This window comes from Hippoglossus hippoglossus, chromosome 7 (genome assembly GCF_009819705.1).
Source record: "Hippoglossus hippoglossus isolate fHipHip1 chromosome 7, fHipHip1.pri, whole genome shotgun sequence".
NCBI classification, from domain to species: Eukaryota; Metazoa; Chordata; class Actinopteri; order Pleuronectiformes; family Pleuronectidae; genus Hippoglossus; species Hippoglossus hippoglossus.
Genome location: NC_047157.1, coordinates 8,329,987 through 8,349,807, shown reverse-complemented (window position 1 = coordinate 8,349,807; position 19,821 = coordinate 8,329,987). Strand labels below are relative to the sequence as shown.

The 19,821-nt window shown below is 42.4% G+C and overlaps 2 protein-coding genes across 5 annotated transcripts; one reads left to right on the top strand and one right to left on the bottom strand.

Annotated features, from left to right (window-relative positions):
* Positions 1-372: 372 nt before the first annotated feature.
* LOC117764054 lies at positions 373-9,572 on the bottom strand. The gene is made up of 9 exons (XM_034589478.1): positions 9,391-9,572; positions 7,418-7,514; positions 6,076-6,250; positions 4,779-4,924; positions 3,018-3,194; positions 2,260-2,376; positions 2,053-2,139; positions 997-1,144; positions 373-756 (listed from the first exon to the last, which is right to left on the bottom strand). The coding sequence occupies exons 1-9, from the start codon at positions 9,402-9,404 to the stop codon at positions 737-739; spliced, it is 981 nt and encodes a 326-aa protein (XP_034445369.1). The 5' UTR covers positions 9,405-9,572; the 3' UTR covers positions 373-736.
* Positions 9,573-11,694: 2,122 nt separating this feature from the next.
* Positions 11,695-19,645, top strand: LOC117764459 (solute carrier family 35 member E2A-like). Of its 4 annotated transcripts, none has more exons than XM_034590251.1 (9): positions 11,695-11,996; positions 14,013-14,456; positions 15,036-15,171; positions 15,325-15,452; positions 16,497-16,617; positions 16,690-16,743; positions 16,825-16,897; positions 17,089-17,234; positions 18,457-19,645. In XM_034590251.1, the coding sequence occupies exons 2-9, from the start codon at positions 14,177-14,179 to the stop codon at positions 18,698-18,700; spliced, it is 1,182 nt and encodes a 393-aa protein (XP_034446142.1). In that variant the 5' UTR covers positions 11,695-11,996; positions 14,013-14,176; the 3' UTR covers positions 18,701-19,645. The 4 variants fall into 4 exon arrangements, with proteins under 4 accessions (XP_034446142.1, XP_034446144.1, XP_034446143.1 ...); XM_034590253.1 differs by having other exon boundaries at positions 13,993-14,456; XM_034590252.1 differs by having other exon boundaries at positions 13,990-14,456.
* Positions 19,646-19,821: the final 176 nt, after the last annotated feature.

The following is a 19,821-nucleotide window of genomic DNA, read 5'->3' as shown; positions in this document are numbered from 1 at the left end:
GAGGGGCGGGGCAGCAGGAAGTAGAGATCATCTGGTTTTGTTTACATCGTCACCCGCGTCGGTTCTTACACCAAAAGCTCTCTATTTTCTTTTTGGCTTTTTTAAATCAGTTTTGTGTCTGTCGCGTGTGAGAAACGTCATCAACATACCCACTGGCTCGCGGTGAATCCTCCGGAGTGTTTACCAGGGGGCTGGGAGGAGAAACTTTGGAGAAGGTCGGGAGGCTCTCACTCGGACATTAGCGTTCTCACATACAGCCACTCCGGAGAATGTCCGGAGGTTATCCAGAGTTCGGTGCATGTACAAGAAAAGTTTACCTACTTGATTCTTCTTGTTCTGGGTTTGTACCCTCATGGTTCAATGCACTTATTGTAAGTCGCTTTGGATAAAAGCGTCAGCTAAATGAAATGTAATGTAATGTCTAAAAGCAGCTCTATAAAAAAGTTAAAAACCATTCTGAGTCCAAGCTACAAACAAGTAGCTTCATACAAAACCGTTTGCAGTCTTAGAGCTGACGTGTGGGGTTTTACATCGTGTACATACAACAGGCACAGTGACAAAAGAGATGTTAGCTAAATACAGTTAGATCTGCACATTAGGCTGAAAAATACAATTAGATTATAAAATGACTGATTATTTGGTTGGAGTTAATGTTGAATAAAAATCTGCAGAGCTGATGCTTCCAGATGTCATGTCCTCAGCTGACATTCTCCTCCTCGACCACTGGGTGTTTTTCTCACTTGCTGGGTGCAAACACTGCAAATGAAAAAAAAACAATTAACACCAACACTCTGGTTTTCTGCTGCTTTCCAGCCGACATAAGAAGCATGAAGGTCAGTGATGTGCACAGCTCAAGTTCACAACATGAAGACAGAGGTAGCTGAGGAACCTCTGTGCTGCTGTGAAGTTAACTATTCCCCTGATGTTGTGTTCGTTTTGTCTCCGACTCAGAGAAACTCCTGAAGGACAAAAATAAAAAAGGGGTGTCGGACTCACTTCTCTCCCTCAGACCTTGACCGAAGCTGTGCACGAGTCTGACGAGGCCCCAGATTAAAACCACTTTAATCACCAGTGAGATCAAAGCTCCAGTGACGGCGGCGGCCTCCAGCGTGTACGTCTTGTCCTCAAACCATTTCTCTCCCACCTGGAATTAAAGCACACCATCAATTTCCTGCAGCAATCCATTTCATAAAGTTCAAATTATTTTTCAGTGACTTGTTTTAAACCTTATTTCAGGAGTTTTTTGCGTTTTAGTGGCATTTTACAGTGGTAGAAAATGTATTTACTCAAGTTATGTGCTTCAGTATGATTTTGAGGTACTTGGAACTTGCGGTACAATATTTATGTTACATGTAAATTTATATCTCTGCTAAAATAAAATACTCTACTGTTCATTTGACACTTACTACTTAGTTTCTAGTTATTTTCATGACGACGTTTAGCTGTAAATGGGGAAACAATCTGCCTTCAAGGGAAAAAAAGCATTTTTTTTATCTAAATAAAACATGTACTTTCACTTTTCTTAGTCTTATCGACAACTCAGAGCACTTTACAGTAAAACTCACGTTCACCCACAAGTCATAAAGCACTCGACAGAGCATTTACCATTTCCCTCCACCAAGGAAAATGGTGAAAACGTTGAAAAACTAAATCTCGCAATGTTAGAGAAAGTGAAAAAGAAATTCCTTGATCCCCTGATCTGTACCCACACCTAAATGTAATGTCTTCTTCCCTGACCCACCCTGCATCCTTCCACCAAGTGTCATGGCAGACTGTTCAGTGGAATCTTGTGGAATCTTGTGGAATCTTGTAAAATAAACAAATAAACATACAAACCAACCAACAACAAAACATCACTTGCTTGGTGGAGGTGTGAGGTCAGTAGTAAAGTCACAGTTGTGAATTGCAAGTGCATTTTAAAATAAATTGACGCTGCTCTTCTGCAGCTCCTCAGAAACACACACCAGTTTTAATTTCAACCGGTTCCCTTCACACTGTAGCAGAGGAATGTAAACATGGACATTAATGAAGGACAAGTCCTTTTCACCTCACCATGTACATCAGGTAAACAAAGAAGGCGACTTGAGGAAGGTTCTGCAGCATGAAAACCCAAACCAGAACCTTGGCTTCCTTCAAAACCTGCAAAACAATGTGTACACATGCTCAGATTCTTTCTGAATTTACTGTGTAACATTTTAATAATAATAGTTTGGACTTCTCTCTCATCGTGTGAACAGACGATGAGTAAAGAGAACTCACTGCGACGGCGCCTACAGCAGCGGTGACGCAGGCCCAGACCACTCCAACTCCCAGGATGATGGTGTTGCGAGCAGACATGGCCGAGTCCAACGTTGTGATGAGGATACACAGACACAGCTGAAACACAACAACAACACATTACTAATGAAGCCATCAGCAGGTCCCTGACAGCGAGATACTGGCGTCGGCAGTCATTTCTCTTTCAAACACACACCCAGGCTTTTATGCACAGTGGCCATTTTGTACCAACTAATGATCAACAGACGCAGGAGAGACAGACGCCAGTTCCTCCTCCAGCAGCAGCAGCAGCAACACCCCTGACCTGAATGTAAGCACAACACGAGCTGAGCTCTGAGTGCGAGGCATCTGACCTGACCAGAAAAACTTGCCCTCGTGTTGTTCTCTCTGTCGACACCCTGATCGTAACAACTCCAGCCACATGCAGCAGGTCTCACTGCTGCTCTGACACAGACGGGTTCATCTCTGACTCAGCCTGGAGGAGGAAAAACCAGCTCAACAGACTGATTACAGACTATTTACCACACAAAAACATTTATTTATTATGTTATTTAACCTTTACTTAACCTGGAAAAATCATTGACGCACCAGACCCACAAATAAAAAGCAACACACCGTTAAAGTTCAGTCACAAACCTTTAATTTACTACAACAAAATCAACGTTTATGTCTTATCACAGTGTTGTCCCCACTGCCTCGGCAGTGTTGACGTGTTTGCAAAGAGGAATGTGTGCGTGTACCTGAGCCTGCAGGTCAAAGGTCACCATGGAGAAGCACAGGTTGAGCAGGAAGTACTGCTCCTGCAGACTCTCCAAGGCCCCGCCCACACGGAACGCCATCATGTTGGGCCTCTGGATGAGCAGCGACGTGCAGAAGACATGCACAATGCCCAGACACATGATGCACACGAAACGCACCTGCAACGCACACACAACCCAGCTGGTCACTCCGTTTGGATGCGACGTGATGTGATGTTACACTGATCAATCAATCTGTCTGTCTTTGTGTCTGCCAGTCCATCCCCCTATCAATTTGTCTGTCTGTCTATCTGTCTGCCTGCCTGTCTCTCCATCTGTCCCTCTAGACCAGTGGTTCTCAAATGGGGATACGTGTACTCCAGGGGGTACGTGAAGGCACTCCAGGGGGTACGTGAAGGCACTCCAGGGGGTACGTGAGATTTTTTTTTAATAGATTTAAAATTAGCATCCATTCAAAAATCCTTTAAAAATAGTTATTTAATAAATATTAAATTTTTGCTCTGGTTAGGGGGTACTTGGCTGAAAAAATATTTCACAGGGGGTACATCACTGAAAAAGGTTGAGAACCACTGCTCTAGACAGTATCAGTGACTGAAAACTTCAACAACAGTGACACCAAGTGGTGGAACCATGAATTCCTTCAACAGGACTGAAGTGGGAGGAATCATCAGCTGGTGTGAATCCCTGTGTGTCAGTGAGGTTAATGTATCAGAGCTAATCTTTTCCTCCTGTAATAATTCCGATGTCGGTGGTTTCTCTCTTAAACCCAGTAAGGACCTGGTGTAACACTAAAACTACTATTAGTTTTAGAAGTGAGTGTCAGCACTCATGTGTTTTACAAAGTTACTGATGTTGATTTTATATTTGACTGGAATCATTTCCACTTGGAACAAAACAGTGGCCAGCCCAAACAACCTCTGTCAAAAAGACAGGCTGACGTTGTTGAGCTTGTGTGAAGCCCGAGAAGAAAACTGCAGAAATAAGATCTCAAAAGAAGAATTTAGGGTGAGCGCTTCTAAAGTTGTACTTGCAGGTATTTTTAATTAAAATTATGAAAATATTTTCTAACTTCTCTGCATCTTTTTGGTGAGAAAGAACCACATTTAAGGATTGTGGATATAAATTCTCTAAAATAGAACCTTGACACAAGCATCATAAAATATCCCGTCTCTGTCACTGACACCAAACATGATTACTGGGTCAGTGTATTAATGATACAGCAGTGTACATAAGATTCAGGTGAGGGTTGGTGCAGCAGGCAGAGGCAGGATGTAACGTGTTCGCGTGTTTTTGTTCACTGCACATCATCACCGGCGTCGGCTCTTATTGCCAATGTAACATATATATAGAAGGAAATAGCAAAATAACATTTTGTTATTATTGCTTTCAAAAATTATGATTTTTTCTTTACTGATTTAAAATAAAAACATTTAGAGACACATTTAAAATATATAGGATATGTATATTCTCTAACAGAAAACCTAGGCATGATCATCATAAAACATCACGTCTCTGTCACTGATATCAAACACGATTACTGGGACACTGAACTTTCTGAACTTTTATACTGGAGAGAAAGTCAGCAGACACTCTGGAGGCTCTCACTCGGACATTTGTGCTCGGGGAAGTCTGGAGGATTAAACTATTATAAAAATAAATCTATCAAAGAAAATGTATTCTTTAAGAAAGAATTTAGTGTCAGTATTTTTTAATCCTAATTATGTCCAGCAGAGGGCGACCTACCAGCAGCTCCTGCTTGCTCTTTGACCCCAACACAGAGAAGTTGACCACCGATCGGATCATGACGATCAACACGCTGAGCACGAACACCACCAGCTCCTGTCTGTTCTCCTGCAGCACGCCACGGCTGATGTAGTAGATGCAGAACACTGCAGGAGACACAACACTAATGATCACACACAGTTAATGTTCTCATCCAACCCGTCACCTCTGATTAGGATCCTGATACTGTGTCAACTGCATTTGCTCCATTTGCTGTGTGTGTATGGTGTATGTGTTGGTCTGCAGCTAACAATTACTCCCCCTACTGATCTAAAAGTCATTCAACACAAAAACTTATTGCTTATTGTTGAAGTGCAAAGTGAGTGGAGGTCAGCGGGGGAGCGGGGAGGGAGGACAATCATGGCACGGCACAAGGCGACCCGGCCTCATGCCGGCACCCTAATCCTAAAACTGTGGCTACTGCTACAACTACTCAACTTGTTTCATGGGACTGACTCCAGGTTTCTGAAACCAGATTATCATGTTAACATGGACAATCCCGTAACCATCGGTAACCATGCAAACTCCTCTTTATCACATGGAAGCTCGTGCACATGTGTACATGCATCTCATCCTGTGCTGTCGTCAGGCTGCGGGCACAAGCGATGACATTTCTACTCTTAACTCCACCCTCATCTCTCCCACTCATGAGTCTGATGACAGTCAATTATTCTGTTAATGGATCGACAGAATATCTATCAAATTTTAGTATTTGTTTACTTGTTTGAATAATTTTCCTTAAGCAAATATTTCAGTAGTTTAAGCTTCTTGCTCTTCTTCTTAAGATAATACTGTGCTTCTTAGTTTTTAATAACTATATTTTGGTTTTCGCCAAACAGCTAAAATAAAACAAAAGATTTGAAGACGTCGCCTCGGGCTCTTTGAACTTGATTGTAATTTGCAGTTTTAATACTTTATAGACCAAATGAGAAAATAATCTATAACGATAGTGATAGATTTGCAAAATAATAGTTAGTTGCAGCGCTACATTGAATATTAAAGAGGTTTGACGGTCCATCATTGAGCAACGCAAAACACTGGAGAGTAAAAAACATCAGTCTCCAGCAGACTTCAAGTTTACAGATGAGGCAGTAAAGCCATCCGAGGGAAATGAATCTCCAGAAACGCCCACAGCGTGCATCATGGGATCTTTCGACACAGAGTGGACGGTAACACCACTGTCCTCTTCTCCTTCATCACATGATTACACAAGCAAACCTTGTGTAACCTTGACCTGACACAAAGAGACGTTACTCACGTATTCCCACCAGCTGGATGAGAGACACGGTGAAGTTGTCCTCATCAGACACGTCCGATTTTGTGCGCTGCTTGTAGACGCTGGTCAGCGTGAGGCCGAGCAGCGCCAGCAGAGACGCTATGGTGAAACAGAAGTAAAGCTTCAGCAGACAGGACAGCTCCGACCATGGCTTTATCTGCAGGAGGGTGGAGATGGAGAGAACGAGGATTGTGAAAATACTTGTCATCCAACTGTCGCCCAAACTAGCACGTTAAGCAAGTAAAAGACTGATTTCACAACTGAAGACAGCAGAAGTATGAATTATAAACACAGTTGGGCGGAGAGAACAGGATTTCTAAAAGGTTCAGTGTGGAGGATTCACTGGATTCTGGCAGTGAAGTCTGCCTCATCCTCCTCTTCCTAATGTTTTAAAGAACCTGTGATGGTCTTCAGTCAATATACAATAACAAAATTGAACTTGTCCATTGTGGGCTACTGTAAAAATACAACATGGCGGCCTCTGTGGAAGACGAAGCAGAACAGCTTCTGTTGAATTGGAGGGCTCGTTCCAATGTAACGAAAACACAAGGGTTCTTAGTTTCACGTGAAGTACATGTATACTGTAATGACTACATCATTATAATATATCATAATATATAATAAATAAAAAACATAAAATGTCTCCTAATGGATCATTCTAATCCATCAGAAATATGAAACCGTCGGGCCGGGCATCAGTGAGGACGCAAATTGATCCCCTTTGATGTCTTTAGCACTTTTTCGTCACTGCTCACAAAAAGCAGCTCGGTTGTACTGCCACTCCCAAGTACTCTGTTTTTAGAGCAGCTGATTTCAGGAAGTGCAGCGTTGGCCAGAGTTAACAAAAATACCAGCAATTTGGTCATGGGACATGTACTATATGCAAGTCCTCAGTTTCGAGCTATTTAAAAGGAAGCAGTTGTTGTGTACGCCTAGATGTATTTCTTTGTGTTCCTTTGCAGCTCTGACTGTCATACTAGATAATAAAAGATGTTCTACAGTATTCAACCTGAGCCAAGTCATACATACTCCCATACAGGGTTAGCAGCATACAGCGGTTTAAATAGGTTACGGTATTTTTTTTAAATGCACTGATCAGTACTTGGTAGCGGCCGGGTTAGCCCTTGTATTTCATGAGATACAGAATTTATTGAAAGATGATTTAGATTTTATATATTACTGCAGAATCTCAGTTTTTTTCCTGTCATACTTTTCCCTCTGCTTCATTACTCTGTGTAAATAAAGCTGAAGTTGAAACGGCAGACACCGGGATGTTTCAGCATGGTGTTGTCATGACACTGGGATGCCGGGTGGAGCGTCTCACCGGTCCACATGGCGTTGGGATCAGTTGCTGGTGTCTCGGCCGCAGGTTCGGAGACAGAAGGTCTGGCCTCTCCTGGGGTTCGTTGCCCAACAGAGGACTGCAGTGTAAATGAAATAAAATACACACATGCAGTTTATCTTATGTTATACATGCAGGAATGAAGCTGAATATGTTCATTGTGGCAACTAAAGTATCTGTTGTAGCCCAGATTTTCAGATAAGAAAAGAAAACTGGACCCAAACTACTTGCAAACTTTGGGACTAATAAAAGGTTGTTTTATCTTATCTCCAGAATAAGGTATTTTCAGAAGTTAATTTCCCCTGCTGAAAAAGACAGAAACTTTAATGAGAAATGAAGATACTGAAGAAAATCTGAAGCGTTAGTAAGACGTTAACAATGGTTCTGTTTTATTCAAGTGTCCCAGTCAGACATGACAGTGTGACAGTGTGTTTTTTTGTTAATTTATTTTCTTATTTACACCAGTGCTTCTTACTGCAACAGGTCGAAATGTCTCTGTATGAAAGAGGCCTACGAAGTACAATCATGTACTTTTGAAACTGAAACAATTTGAAACAATAGCTCCTGAAATGGTGTGTGTGTGTGTGTGTGTGTGTGTGTGTGTGTGTGTGTGTGTGTGTGTGTGTGTGTGTGTGTGTGTGTGTGTGTGTGTGTGTGTGTGTGTGTGTGTGTGTGTGTACGATGTCAGATAGAGTCCACACTGAAGACTGAGCCTGTTGTCTATGTGAGGGTCAAACTGAGCCTGAGGGAAACAACAGAACGACTTGGTAAGGACAATAAGAGAAACTGATCCTACTGTGGAACCACAACAGTGTGGGTGTGGATCTACTACTTGTTTAAGCAGGTAGATAATGAACAACAACAGATGAGCGAGGATGAGCCCTGGACAGTCAGTTTGTGGTGAGTTGGGAAATTTGGGAAGGTGACTCAACACGCTTAAGGCTAAAATGTGACTGATCTTTTCAGCAATAAAAAGCACGTGCAACAGCATTAACGGAGCCTTTAAACATTTGAAAGATCTCCGCTTGAGTCGGCATGAACATGCAAAAAACTGGCTGATCCAAACATGCACTGTCAGATTTGATCAGAATAAAGTCACATGAAGATGAAGTGAAGAAACGAACATGAGGATGTGAAAATGAAAGTAAGCCGGTGCCCACAGAGCAGAGGAGGCTGCAAAGAGACATCCAAACCCATCCAACAGAGTCAGGCAGGAAACTGTGGGGGATTTCACATTCAACTGTGCTGAGCAGGGAGGCAGAATAAAACCCTCCACATGACTGCAGCAAGCACATGACTGAGCGGCCAGCAAGCCTCTGTGCTATTACTGCTCCTCTGTTCTGCTCAGACACACGGGATAAGTGGTATATCAAAATAAAAGACAAATCAGGACATGCCTCTGAGGGAAATCCTGAGCTGTAAATAAAAAGAAACTTATATTATATATATTAGAATATTTTATCTGCGGGATTGAGTCATGTGGCCATTGTTTATTATTGATCTACTATTCTTAATAATATCTCACCCATATTATATTTATATTTTTGAATACAAGGGGGATACGACAAAAAGACCTACAGATAAGACAAGACACAAGTTAAACCCACTAAACAAGAACAAATAAACAACAAACTAACTAAACTAACTCGTATTTACACAAATGTGTAGTTTCAATAGTTCCTGTCAGGTTTAGAGCTGCACAGGCAACTTGGGGAGTGTTAGAAGAACAAGCAGACACTTTATATGAACTCAGTCCTCATATGTAAACACACCCTGTTCACACTTCATCTTATTCTGAGCTGTAGTTTGAAATGTTCGAGTCTGTGGTGACTTGTAACACGTCGAGAAACTGAGAAACATCTGTGAACACAGTCTGCGCCTCTTCTCACGACGCAGACGACCGAGTGCCATGACTGAAAATGAACATCGATAAGAGTTGAACAGAAGCTGCTGACCTGATCTCGTCCATTTCCTTGTGGAGCAGGAGCTCACGTTCCTGTCTCACATTCTTACTGTCTGTCTGTGTCTCTGTCTGTGTCTCTGTCTGTCTCCCTGTCTGTGTCCACCTCCAGCTGACTGCACTCCAATGTAAACAGGATGGAACAGCTTCTCTTCTTCTGCTTCTGTTGTTCTCTGTTTTGTTCCTGCTCTTTTCCCTCCGCTGCTGTAAAGCGCTGCTGCCCCCTGCAGGACCAGAGAGTGTGATCAGTGATATTTCAATCCTGAGGGCCCCTGAGCGCTGAGAGGTCCAAGAGCCTCCACCTCTTCTATATTTGACTTTTCAGACATGAACTCCAGGAAATGAATGTAAGGTTTGGTTGGTTTTCTGGGTCCGATAACAGGAGCATCTCCGGAGCATCCAGGGGAGGGAGGTGTCTGGGAGCAGGAAGCAGGTCATGACATATACATTATGCTGCGGAAATCCCATTGTGTTCTGGCGTCGGCCAGAATCACTAAAATCGCGTTGTTGTGGAATCTTTGTCAGTGTAAGGTTCCTCTTTTTCATCCTAAGAGATTTGTATTCTTTTTTTTTTCATAGAAACTTCATCATTGAAAAAATATGTTAAAGGGGACATAGCATGCAAATTCCACTTTGTTAGTGCTTCTACAGGTTAATGTGGGTATCTGGCATGTCTACCAACCCAAAAACTCTGGGAAAAAAACACTCGCGCGTTTTGTTATGGTTCCTCTAAGTCAGAAACGTCATGCTTGAGCGACTCGATTGAGCTTCCTGGGTTTTGTGTCGTAACAAGGCACTGGAAGTCTCCCTACATGGTCTTGGCCCCCCGTCCCCCCACACTTGTTACGCCGGGTTTACACCGGACGCAGCGAGGCTGCGAGGCAGCACAGCCGCCTGGCTGCTCACACGGGACGAGCATTTCTCCGCTGGTCAGCCCGTGATTCACTCACATGTGGCATTTGTCTGGATCGTTGGGACTTGGAGGCTGCAGCAGTTGCTCGGGCGCGGCCGCTCGCTCTCCCGTGCGTGAGCTGGAATTTGTGTCAACGCCACACAGCCAGCAGTGTGGAGGACTTCCGCAGTGTTCAGCGCTACTGTAACACTGGCACAAACACACAGAGCCCCCCCACTCGTTACGCCGGGTTTACACCGGACGCGGAAGCGCCGTTCTCAAGCGCGCAGCCGCCTGGCTGTTCACACGGGATCAATTATAACCGTTGCATCGGCACAAAACGGAGCCTGAAACGTACGTATGCCACCTCTCACACAAATGTTGGGATTTATAAAAACAAACTTGATGGGAAAATTTGCCCATTTCCACGCAAACTCTGACCCATGCTTACGAACGTTTTGGAGACGGGAAAGTGGCGATGCAAACGTGAGGGGGGGAACTGAAGCCAGAATATTGATCCACTTCATCATTGACATTAAAACCAATAGCTTTAGTTGTGTTCGCGCAACATATGTGTTCCATATGAACCTTTTAATTGCAAAATATATATAAAAACTTACACCAAATTACATTCAGATTTCAACAGCGGAGTTACAGAGCTGAGTCATTAATATTTTTGAATAATATCTTGTAACACTGAGTGTGCTGCATGATGGATGCACTCAAATGGAAGGATGAGGAGGAAGCGAGGGTTCAGCGATGTCTGATCAGCTAATATAGATTCTATTGATCTGTGATCTGTGATCTTTGTGCTGAGTCCAGTATCACACAGATCGACCGACGGAACCGAACCATCCCAGTAGAAACACAAGCATATAATGATAATTCTGTTAAATTCTTTAGATTGGGGACATCACAGTTGTCTCTGAATTTAATAATCCTGCAGTTTTGGATGATTAAAATACAAACAGGTGAAGATTTCGAGTCATGTCTCCTTCTTCCAACATTGGGTTCAACATTACAATGTGATTTTTTTAATCGTACATTTAATTAACAATTTTAAATTAAAATGTCCATGTCACACCTGAATAACCTAATTAACCTGAAGACAATGAACGCATCATTTACAGCATCACCAATTTGTCTCGTGGCAGCTGCGTCAAGTTCAAAGATGTCTTACCGGAAATAAGATGATTTTATCTTAAAATTAAAAGCATATTTATTTAAAATCCGGGTTTATTCCGGTTGGTTAAAATAATAATATAAACGTATTAATGATAAGGGGAAATAAATACTAATAAAAAGTACTTAAAACATCCAGCCTCTGGGTTAGTGCTGAAAGTAATTCAGGAGTGGGGCTTTTATTGTGAAAGGTTGGTGTTGTTACTCTGAGGTAGTTTCTCGCTAGCTTGAGAGCAGCGCTCTGACAGCAGCAGTGATGTGTTTACCAGCAGAGGAGACGCTGCACGTGTAGTCTCCTCTCTGTGCTGTGGAACATGGCGGACATCACTCCCGGCTCGGTAGCTTCCTCTCTGTGTGCCGGGCCGCCGCTGCCACCGCCGCCTCTAACAAGCAGCGGGCAGCGAGCGTAAACGTGCAACTTCCGCCTTTTTGACACCATCTCCCTCCTGCCTCCAACCCGCCGCCTCGTCCACTCACACACTTTGTTTCCGCTGCAGGCTGAAGCGCACACACACACAAACACACAGGTAAGAGTGTGAATGTCGGAGTCACTGAGGCTGGAGCCAACCTCAGTGACTGTATTAAAAAAAACAGCTGTGACTGACACGGAGCCGGAGTTGTCGAGGCAGCACAGATTTGTGTGACTGGAGGTTTGTGTTGAAATCTGGTCTCTGATCTGTTTCATCAGTCTCTCTGTCCCGCTGCTGAGTTTCTGTGCAGTTTGAGTGTATTTAAGGTCCAGTGTGTAAGATTTAGGTAATGATAGGTAGTGATGTTTTCACTAGTGTTTAATCATCTAAATTGTATGAATTGTTGTTTTCTTTACCCTGGAATGAACCATTTATATTTAAATACTTTATATTTACATCACGGGTCCTCCCTATGGAGGTCGCCATGTTATTTACAGTAGCCCAAACTGGACAAACCAAAAACCTTTTGAGTATTTATGACAGCTGAAGGCTACAACAGGTTCTCTCTCATGTTTGGAGGGACATCACCACTAGATGTCACTAAATTTTACACACTGAACCCTTAAATACAGACAGCTGACAGTTTGGTTACTTACTGGCTTACCTACTGGCTTACTGTAACTACCTACTTACTTACCTACCTATCTATTTACTTACTGGCTTACCTCCTTACTTACCTACATCTAATCTTACCTATCTATATCCTTACTGGCTTACTTCCTTGCTTACCTACTTACTTACCTCCTTATCTTACTTACCTATCTACAGTATTTACTTCCTTACCTACCTACTTACCTAGTATGAGGCTGGTACCTCCTGGTAGAGGCTAACCACACTGAACCTGTGGCTGGAGCAGACTTCACAGTGTTTGCATTCAAAGGAAACGTAACCTGTGTGAGCATTAGTGGAGGTTCTCCTTTGTCTCTGATCTCAGCCAAATCCTCAGTTTCTCTCTGCCACACTGCTGTGTTTCTATGCAGTTCATATGTGTTAATCAAAGTATTGTGGGTGCACAAAAGTATTTCTATAAAAGAACATGTCTGACAGGAGTACATGTGAGTGGGCATATTGTATATCTAAGCAATCTAGTTGAAATCATAATCCACCATCAGCTGCCACCACGATCCATGATGCTGCTGGATCTGCAACAATATATAATACACAATGTGTGAAATACAACTTTAAAATGGAATGTCAATAACATAATCACACTTGACAGGCAGATCACTCTTATGTTCTGCTGCAACATCTACTTTACCTTTCACTGCTTAACTGGTATGATATCATTGTAAGATAACAGAGTAGCAATCCTTCACTTAATACTTTGTGGAACGAAACACTCCTCAACACGCTGCAGGTGGCCGACAAACGTTTTCTGAGCTGTGTTTACAAGAATGTTTCCCCCTCAGCAAGAACACACTTTTTCCACTATGTTGTGATGAGATAAGTGACACATAACTAACTTCCTGGAAAGCAAGTGATCCTCCATAATTCAGGTTATTCTGCTATTTAGAATGGGATGCAAAGCTTTCACGACAAATTTAGTGATTGTGCTGTGAATTTGTATTCTCTTAGCTGTGGAAGAAATTGCACAATATTTGTACAGCATCAATTCTTTTTCAAATAATTAAATCTCCAGCTTAAAAAAAGAATTTAAAATATGCTTATAAGCTTTATTTCTGACTCGCAGGTCAAAACAAGATTAGTCACTTCTTGAGTGACACAACAAGACCTTGTGTCATTCATTGTTGTCTCAGTTAAGGCTCTTATGATGACCTTTTTTGAGTCAGTTAACATATACATAAAGTAATGCAATACATTCCTCAGCAGAGCATGAAAGGTGGGGACATTGCTATAGTCACGATATGCCTTATCTCATCTTATCTTATTGTTAAAAAACAAATACAGTGTTAATCATTAAAACAAATTGTGACTGTGATTGTATGTGAAATATCAGACAAAACACATCATATTAACAGAACTGTAATAATTATAAACTGCTTTGCAAAGTTCCTGATTTTCACCCCTGTGTTTTCCTCTCACCTCACAGCAGATGTGTTTTATTATTTCCAGCTGCAGCAGAAGCAGAACCAGTCCCTGAAGCACTCCCATCATCATCATCTCCTGCTGCACCAATCAGAAGATGGACTAACCTTTAAAAAACCCCACTTAATCAGCTCCTCATCTTATCACCCACCTGTAGGGCCCCTGAGGGCCCTCAGGTAGCACGCAGCAGGATGCCCTGCAGCAGGCAGTCTGCCAGGCATCCGCTGTGGCGCCTCCTGTCGCCGTTCCACACCCGGCAGGAGCGAGTGGTGCTGGCCCGCAGCGAGAGCCTGCCAGGGGAACATGTCCTGAAGATCACAGTCACAGAGACCACAGTTATCGAGGCTGAGTCTGGGGTGTGGAACTGGCGCTCGCTCACCTACCTGGGCCTCTGGTACTTCTTCAGCTTCTGCACCCTGTTCCTCAACAAATACATCCTGTCATTGTTGGAGGGGGAGCCCAGCATGCTGGGTAAGGACAAACTATATTTCTGCTACTTTTCATATTGATATTTACTAGAATTAATGCAGTATAATGAAACATGCTTATGCATGATGATCATAACTGAGGCATGCCACGAGTGTTCAGACTGACGAGGTTTGTAAAACAACATGCGGAGACGTGAAACCTGCTCGAGACAAATCGTCTGCACAACTGGTGCCTTCAGGGACACCTCAAAAAGCAGACTTTCTGCCACATGCCAAAAGTTTGCTCACTGTATTTACTCAGAATCTTACAGCCTTAAACAGTTTAACTTTTACGCTTAAATATAATATTACATTGTTTAAAATGGTGGATTTACTACCTCAATCATTTATGTGTCACTGCAGGATAATTATCACTGACTTTAATAAATGGCAATAAAAGGCTGAGTCTAAAAAACAGAGCTGCAGATACTTCCTATAATTAGAATGAGCCTGTGAGCGTTGTCTTCGGGAAGAACAAGGTGATAGTGAATTAGTTTCAGTTGTTTGACAAGAAGCTTGTTTGACATTCACGTTGCAGGGGTTGGCTGCTGTAGCTCTACTGTGTCTCTCTCACGCTCCCCAGGTGCTGTTCAGATGGTGTCCACCACGGTCATTGGCTGCCTGAAGATGTATGTCCCCTGTTGCCTGTACCAGCACAAGTCCAGAACCGAGTACCCTCCCAACTTCATCATGATCATGTTATTTGTTGGACTCATAAGGTGAGCTCATCTTTCTACAAACTGCAGGATTACTTCAAAGACACATGTTTCTTATATTTATGCGTGTCTAAATAACCACTAGAAAGTATTTATGTATAAGAAAGTAGTGGAAACGTAATCATGGCTTTTTCAAATTCGCCGGTTCTTGGTCAGGTTCACCTCAGTGGTTCTGGGCCTGGTGAGCCTGAAGAATGTGGCAGTGTCGTTTGCAGAGACGGTGAAGAGCTCAGCGCCCATCTTCACTGTCATCATGTCCCGGCTGATCCTCGGGGAGTACACAGGTAGACACTGATGACGCATGATTTAGTGGTACACTAATCTGTGTATGTCTGTATGAGTTCAAGAAATCTGGTAATACCATCTGTCAAGGATGGTATCTGTTGATGTATTTTAACCAAGGTGTCATGTATATCCCATATATAGCTTATATACACAAATTCAGATAAAACAAAATAACAATATTCATGAGAAAAGACATAAATGGAGAGGTTTATTAATGTTTAAAGTATTTCTATAAAAGAACATGTCTGACAGGAGTACATGTGAGTGGGCATATTGTATATCTAAGCAATCTAGTTGAAATCATAATCCACCATCAGCTGCCACCACGATCCATGATGCTGCTGGATCTGCAACAATATATAATACACAATGTGTGAAATACAACTTTAAAATGGAATGTCAATAACATAATCACACCTGACAGGCAGATCACTCTTATGTTCTGCTGCAACATCTACTTTACCTTTCACTGCTTAACTGGTATGATATCATTGTAAGATAACAGAGTAGCAATCCTTCACTTAATACTTTGTGGAACGAAACACTCCGTTTATCTCCAGTTTAACTCCTCAACACGCTGCAGGTGGCCGACAAACGTTTTCTGAGCTGTGTTTACAAGAATGTTTCCCCCTCAGCAAGAACACACTTTTTCCACTATGTTGTGATGACATAAGTGACACATAACTAACTTCCTGGAAAGCAAGTGATCCTCCATAATTCAGGTTATTCTGCTATTTAGAATGGGATGCAAAGCTTTCACGACAAATTTAGTGATTGTGCTGTGAATTTGTATTCTCTTAGCTGTGGAAGAAATTGCACAATATTTGTACAGCATCAATTCTTTTTCAAATAATTAAATCTCCAGCTTAAAAAAATACAATCCAAGGCATACACTTTGGAGCCAGTTCTCTAACTGGAACAGACGCTTGAATACCACGTGTAATAATACCAGAAGCACTCCGTGAAATGAGGTAATGAGTGATGTGGTATTTAAGAGTTCTCACCCTATTCATTGTGAATGCTGTTTGTTTTGCAAACTACAGGGCTGTGGGTGAACCTGTCCTTGTTCCCTGTCATGGCCGGCCTGGCCCTGTGCACAGCCACAGAGATCAACTTCAACATGCTTGGCTTCTCCGCCGCGCTCTCCACCAACGTCATGGACTGGTACTGCTGATAACCACACAGCCACGCCACAGCAGTTTGATAATTTATTTAACCGGTTCTATCTGATCTCAGTTTACAGAACGTGTTCTCCAAAAAGCTGCTCAGCGGAGACACATACAAGTTCAGGTAAAAGACTGTGATACTTTCCATTTATAAATGTATAATGACACCTTTCTGTAGAAATAGATACTCATTAATGTATTTTAGCCCTCCAGAGCTGCAGTTCTACACCAGTGCAGCAGCAGTCATCATGCTTATACCTGCCTGGGTGTTCCTCCTGGTAGGTGCACATGGAAATGTTGTGACAATTATTAATGCACTAAATTATTTGCAGGGCTAAACCAGTGTAATTACTGTACAAATTATAATTAAGTCAATTGTGGGATTGATTGACAGTCCTGCATGTGGCAGGAGTACAGGTCAATGCTGTTGTATGAGTGTAAATGGCACAGGGTGTGTCTGTGTTTTCAGGACCTTCCAGTGCTTGGGAAGACTGGGCGAAGCTTTATCTTCAGTCAAGACATTGTCCTGTTGCTGCTATTTGACGGCGGCCTGTTCCACCTGCAGAGCGTCACCGCCTATGCTCTCATGGGTCGGATTTCCCCTGTTACCTTTAGGTAGGAAACGTGTGCAAACCTGTGTAACCACTCCTTTGTACCAGCTACAGGTAATACTACACTACTGGCCCCTGTATTATGCCGAGTATGATCACTTTATCTCCAGTACAGCAGAGTTCAGGGTGAGGTTTTTTAGGTACCAACAAGCTGTGGCTGCAGATTTCTGCCATGCACAATGTACACCCTCAGCTTATCTTTGTCTTAAAGGGGAACTGTGACGATTTTATACATCAAGTCTTTTTACAGGTCTTTTATTCATTAGCCTTTCAATGTGCCTAAATTGTTTTATTGTTGTTATTGTTTTCAGTGTTACTGGTCGTGGTAGAGATAATAATTATGACAGTATTTTTTTTCATGTTTTTAATTTCAATGTTGAAAGGGGGCATAAATAGAGAGACAGAGATAAAGAGATATTACAAATATCTTGAATTATTTGCAACTTGTTCATCAGAAATAAATGTCAATAAATTCACATGGAATTAACATAATAATTCTCCAGAGCTCGTCTGAGCATCATCACGTTTTTAAACAAGGCAATCCAATGATTAGCAACAAAAGCTACTACTCGAATAATTCTTATTCAGCAAGAATGTCTGGAGGATGAGGTCTGGAGGATGTCTGCAGTATTGGGTCTGAACCTTCTCTGGAGTTTGCCTTTTATACATGCAGAAGGAGATTCTTCTTGCAGAACGTAATATATATTATTTGCGCTGTGGAGATCACATGTTTCTCACATCGGCTCCTTTAGACATTCTGCAGAGTTTTTACCAGGGAACTGGCTGGAGACACTCGCATTTGTGTTCTCACATACAGCCCCTTCGGAGAATCTCCAGAGTACAGTGCATGTCTGAAAGCAGCTTAAGCCTCACAATGCGTTAGATAAGCAGCATCTGGGGGCGTACGTCTTGATTAGCTTTTAGGAGGGGTCCACAGCACTGGAATTTGGAAGCTCCCGCTCTAATATGCAGTCAAACAGTATCTAAACATCTCTGGCTTCTTACCTAATGTGTGAGTTGCAGCCCCATAATTGAAGAACTGTACGCTTGCTCACTGACCTCAGAAGGAGGTAATTACTGTTAGATTAACTAGTTTAAAATGGGAGTGAAGGAAGCATCGAAACCATGTTTCCCATAACAGACGATGATCTTACTGAGACCAGGAACTGACTTGATTTGATCTTAACGACAATAGTAACAACGCTTATACTTTCTTCCTCCATCAGTGTTGCCAGTACTGTCAAGCACGCCCTCTCAGTGTGGCTGAGCATCATCGTGTTCAGTAACAAGATCACAATCGCCAACGCCGCTGGCACCGTCTTCGTGTTCATCGGGGTCTTCTTTTACAACAAGGCCAGACAGATCCAGAGACGGAGCTTACAGGCGATGGCTGCCGAGCAGAACCAGAAACCACTACTGGACGACCGGGACTTCCTCGCTGCTCAGTCTCACAAAGATTTCGGCACTTGAAAGACAGACATGCTGCTTGAGATGGGATCAAATTATGAACAATGATCTGTTTGCTTGCCTGTGGCTGTCCAGGCGGGATGACTGGATATTTACAAAAGAGAAGCAACAATATGCCACCTTTGCTAGGCATCAAGACGTGATTGATTCCATTGGGCTGAAAGTCCATGCAGCTAAAAGTTTCAGTGTGCAGCTTTTAGTGGCATCTAGCAGTTAAGTTGCATACTGCAAACAACTGCCCCCTACCCCTCCCCTCACTGGCTACTGTTGAAACATGGCGGTGCACACTGAACGTTGGAAATTTATTCTGTCAAAGACATTTTAACTGCTGTATAGTTCAGCTTTCCTGTTAAACCAGCTGCGCCTGTTCCCGGCAGTTTAAGCCACTGACTGTTTTTATTTACCGTCACAGAAGATCCTATGCCGGTAACCGAAGTAATGCAATGAAAGATAAACCAACCTATTGTCAGTCAGTGAACCATCAAAATGATTTATAATATTTTTTTAAGGTGCAATAGTTTCGTAAAATTGCTTTTAAGAAAAACCACTCAAGTTTTTTTATATTCAGTGTCAATGTCATGTCTTATTGCTTGAAGAAGACTTTGGTGTGTGGCTTGGTTCAGGTCACTGGTCTGACCATGTCAACACTAGTCCTGTAAAATGAGGAAGCTCAGGGTTCTCTGAAGATTTTCGTTTTACAATTCCAGTGCGAGCTGACTTTTGATCTCATCTGTGGTACAGCAGCTGCTGAATGTACAGTGTGCTATAGTGAATATCTAAGGAGCATCGAAGCTGTAAGATTTTACTGTTGTGACGGTGTAACCGACACTGTATCATACAATGTAATGTTTGAGAGGTGAACAGGGCACAAGTGCCTGAGATGTGAGGCTGTTTGGAGGTTTGTTGAGCCAAAACTTAGCCTGGCTGACGGCAACTTTTTAAAAAGCCAAATGTGGAACAGCCTCATTCTGCATTCTAGAAATGCTTATCATCTTTTAGGAAATGTTATGTGCTTGTATTTTATTCTTATTTTTTTTCTTTGTAATCTAACTAACCCCCAGTTCATGCTGGGACGGCATCCCTGGCAACACTGATCAGTAAATTAATGAATGTGCTTACAAAAA

What these genes read in the sequence shown, in the direction of transcription:
- LOC117764054 (XM_034589478.1), bottom strand. An exon ending in TCCCAACGCCATGTGGACCG is followed by an intron (nt 6,251 to 7,417) that starts GTGAGACGCTCC and finishes ACCCTCCTGCAG; the next exon opens with ATAAAGCCATGGTCGGAGCT. An exon ending in AGAGCAAGCAGGAGCTGCTG is followed by an intron (nt 3,195 to 4,778) that starts GTAGGTCGCCCT and finishes TGTGCGTTGCAG; the next exon opens with GTGCGTTTCGTGTGCATCAT.
- LOC117764459 (XM_034590251.1), top strand. Translation starts at nt 14,177, where the DNA reads ATGCCCTGCAGCAGGCAGTCTGCCAGGCATCCGCTGTGGCGCCTCCTG. An exon ending in GGGGGAGCCCAGCATGCTGG is followed by an intron (nt 14,457 to 15,035) that starts GTAAGGACAAAC and finishes CACGCTCCCCAG; the next exon opens with GTGCTGTTCAGATGGTGTCC. An exon ending in TTATTTGTTGGACTCATAAG is followed by an intron (nt 15,172 to 15,324) that starts GTGAGCTCATCT and finishes GTTCTTGGTCAG; the next exon opens with GTTCACCTCAGTGGTTCTGG.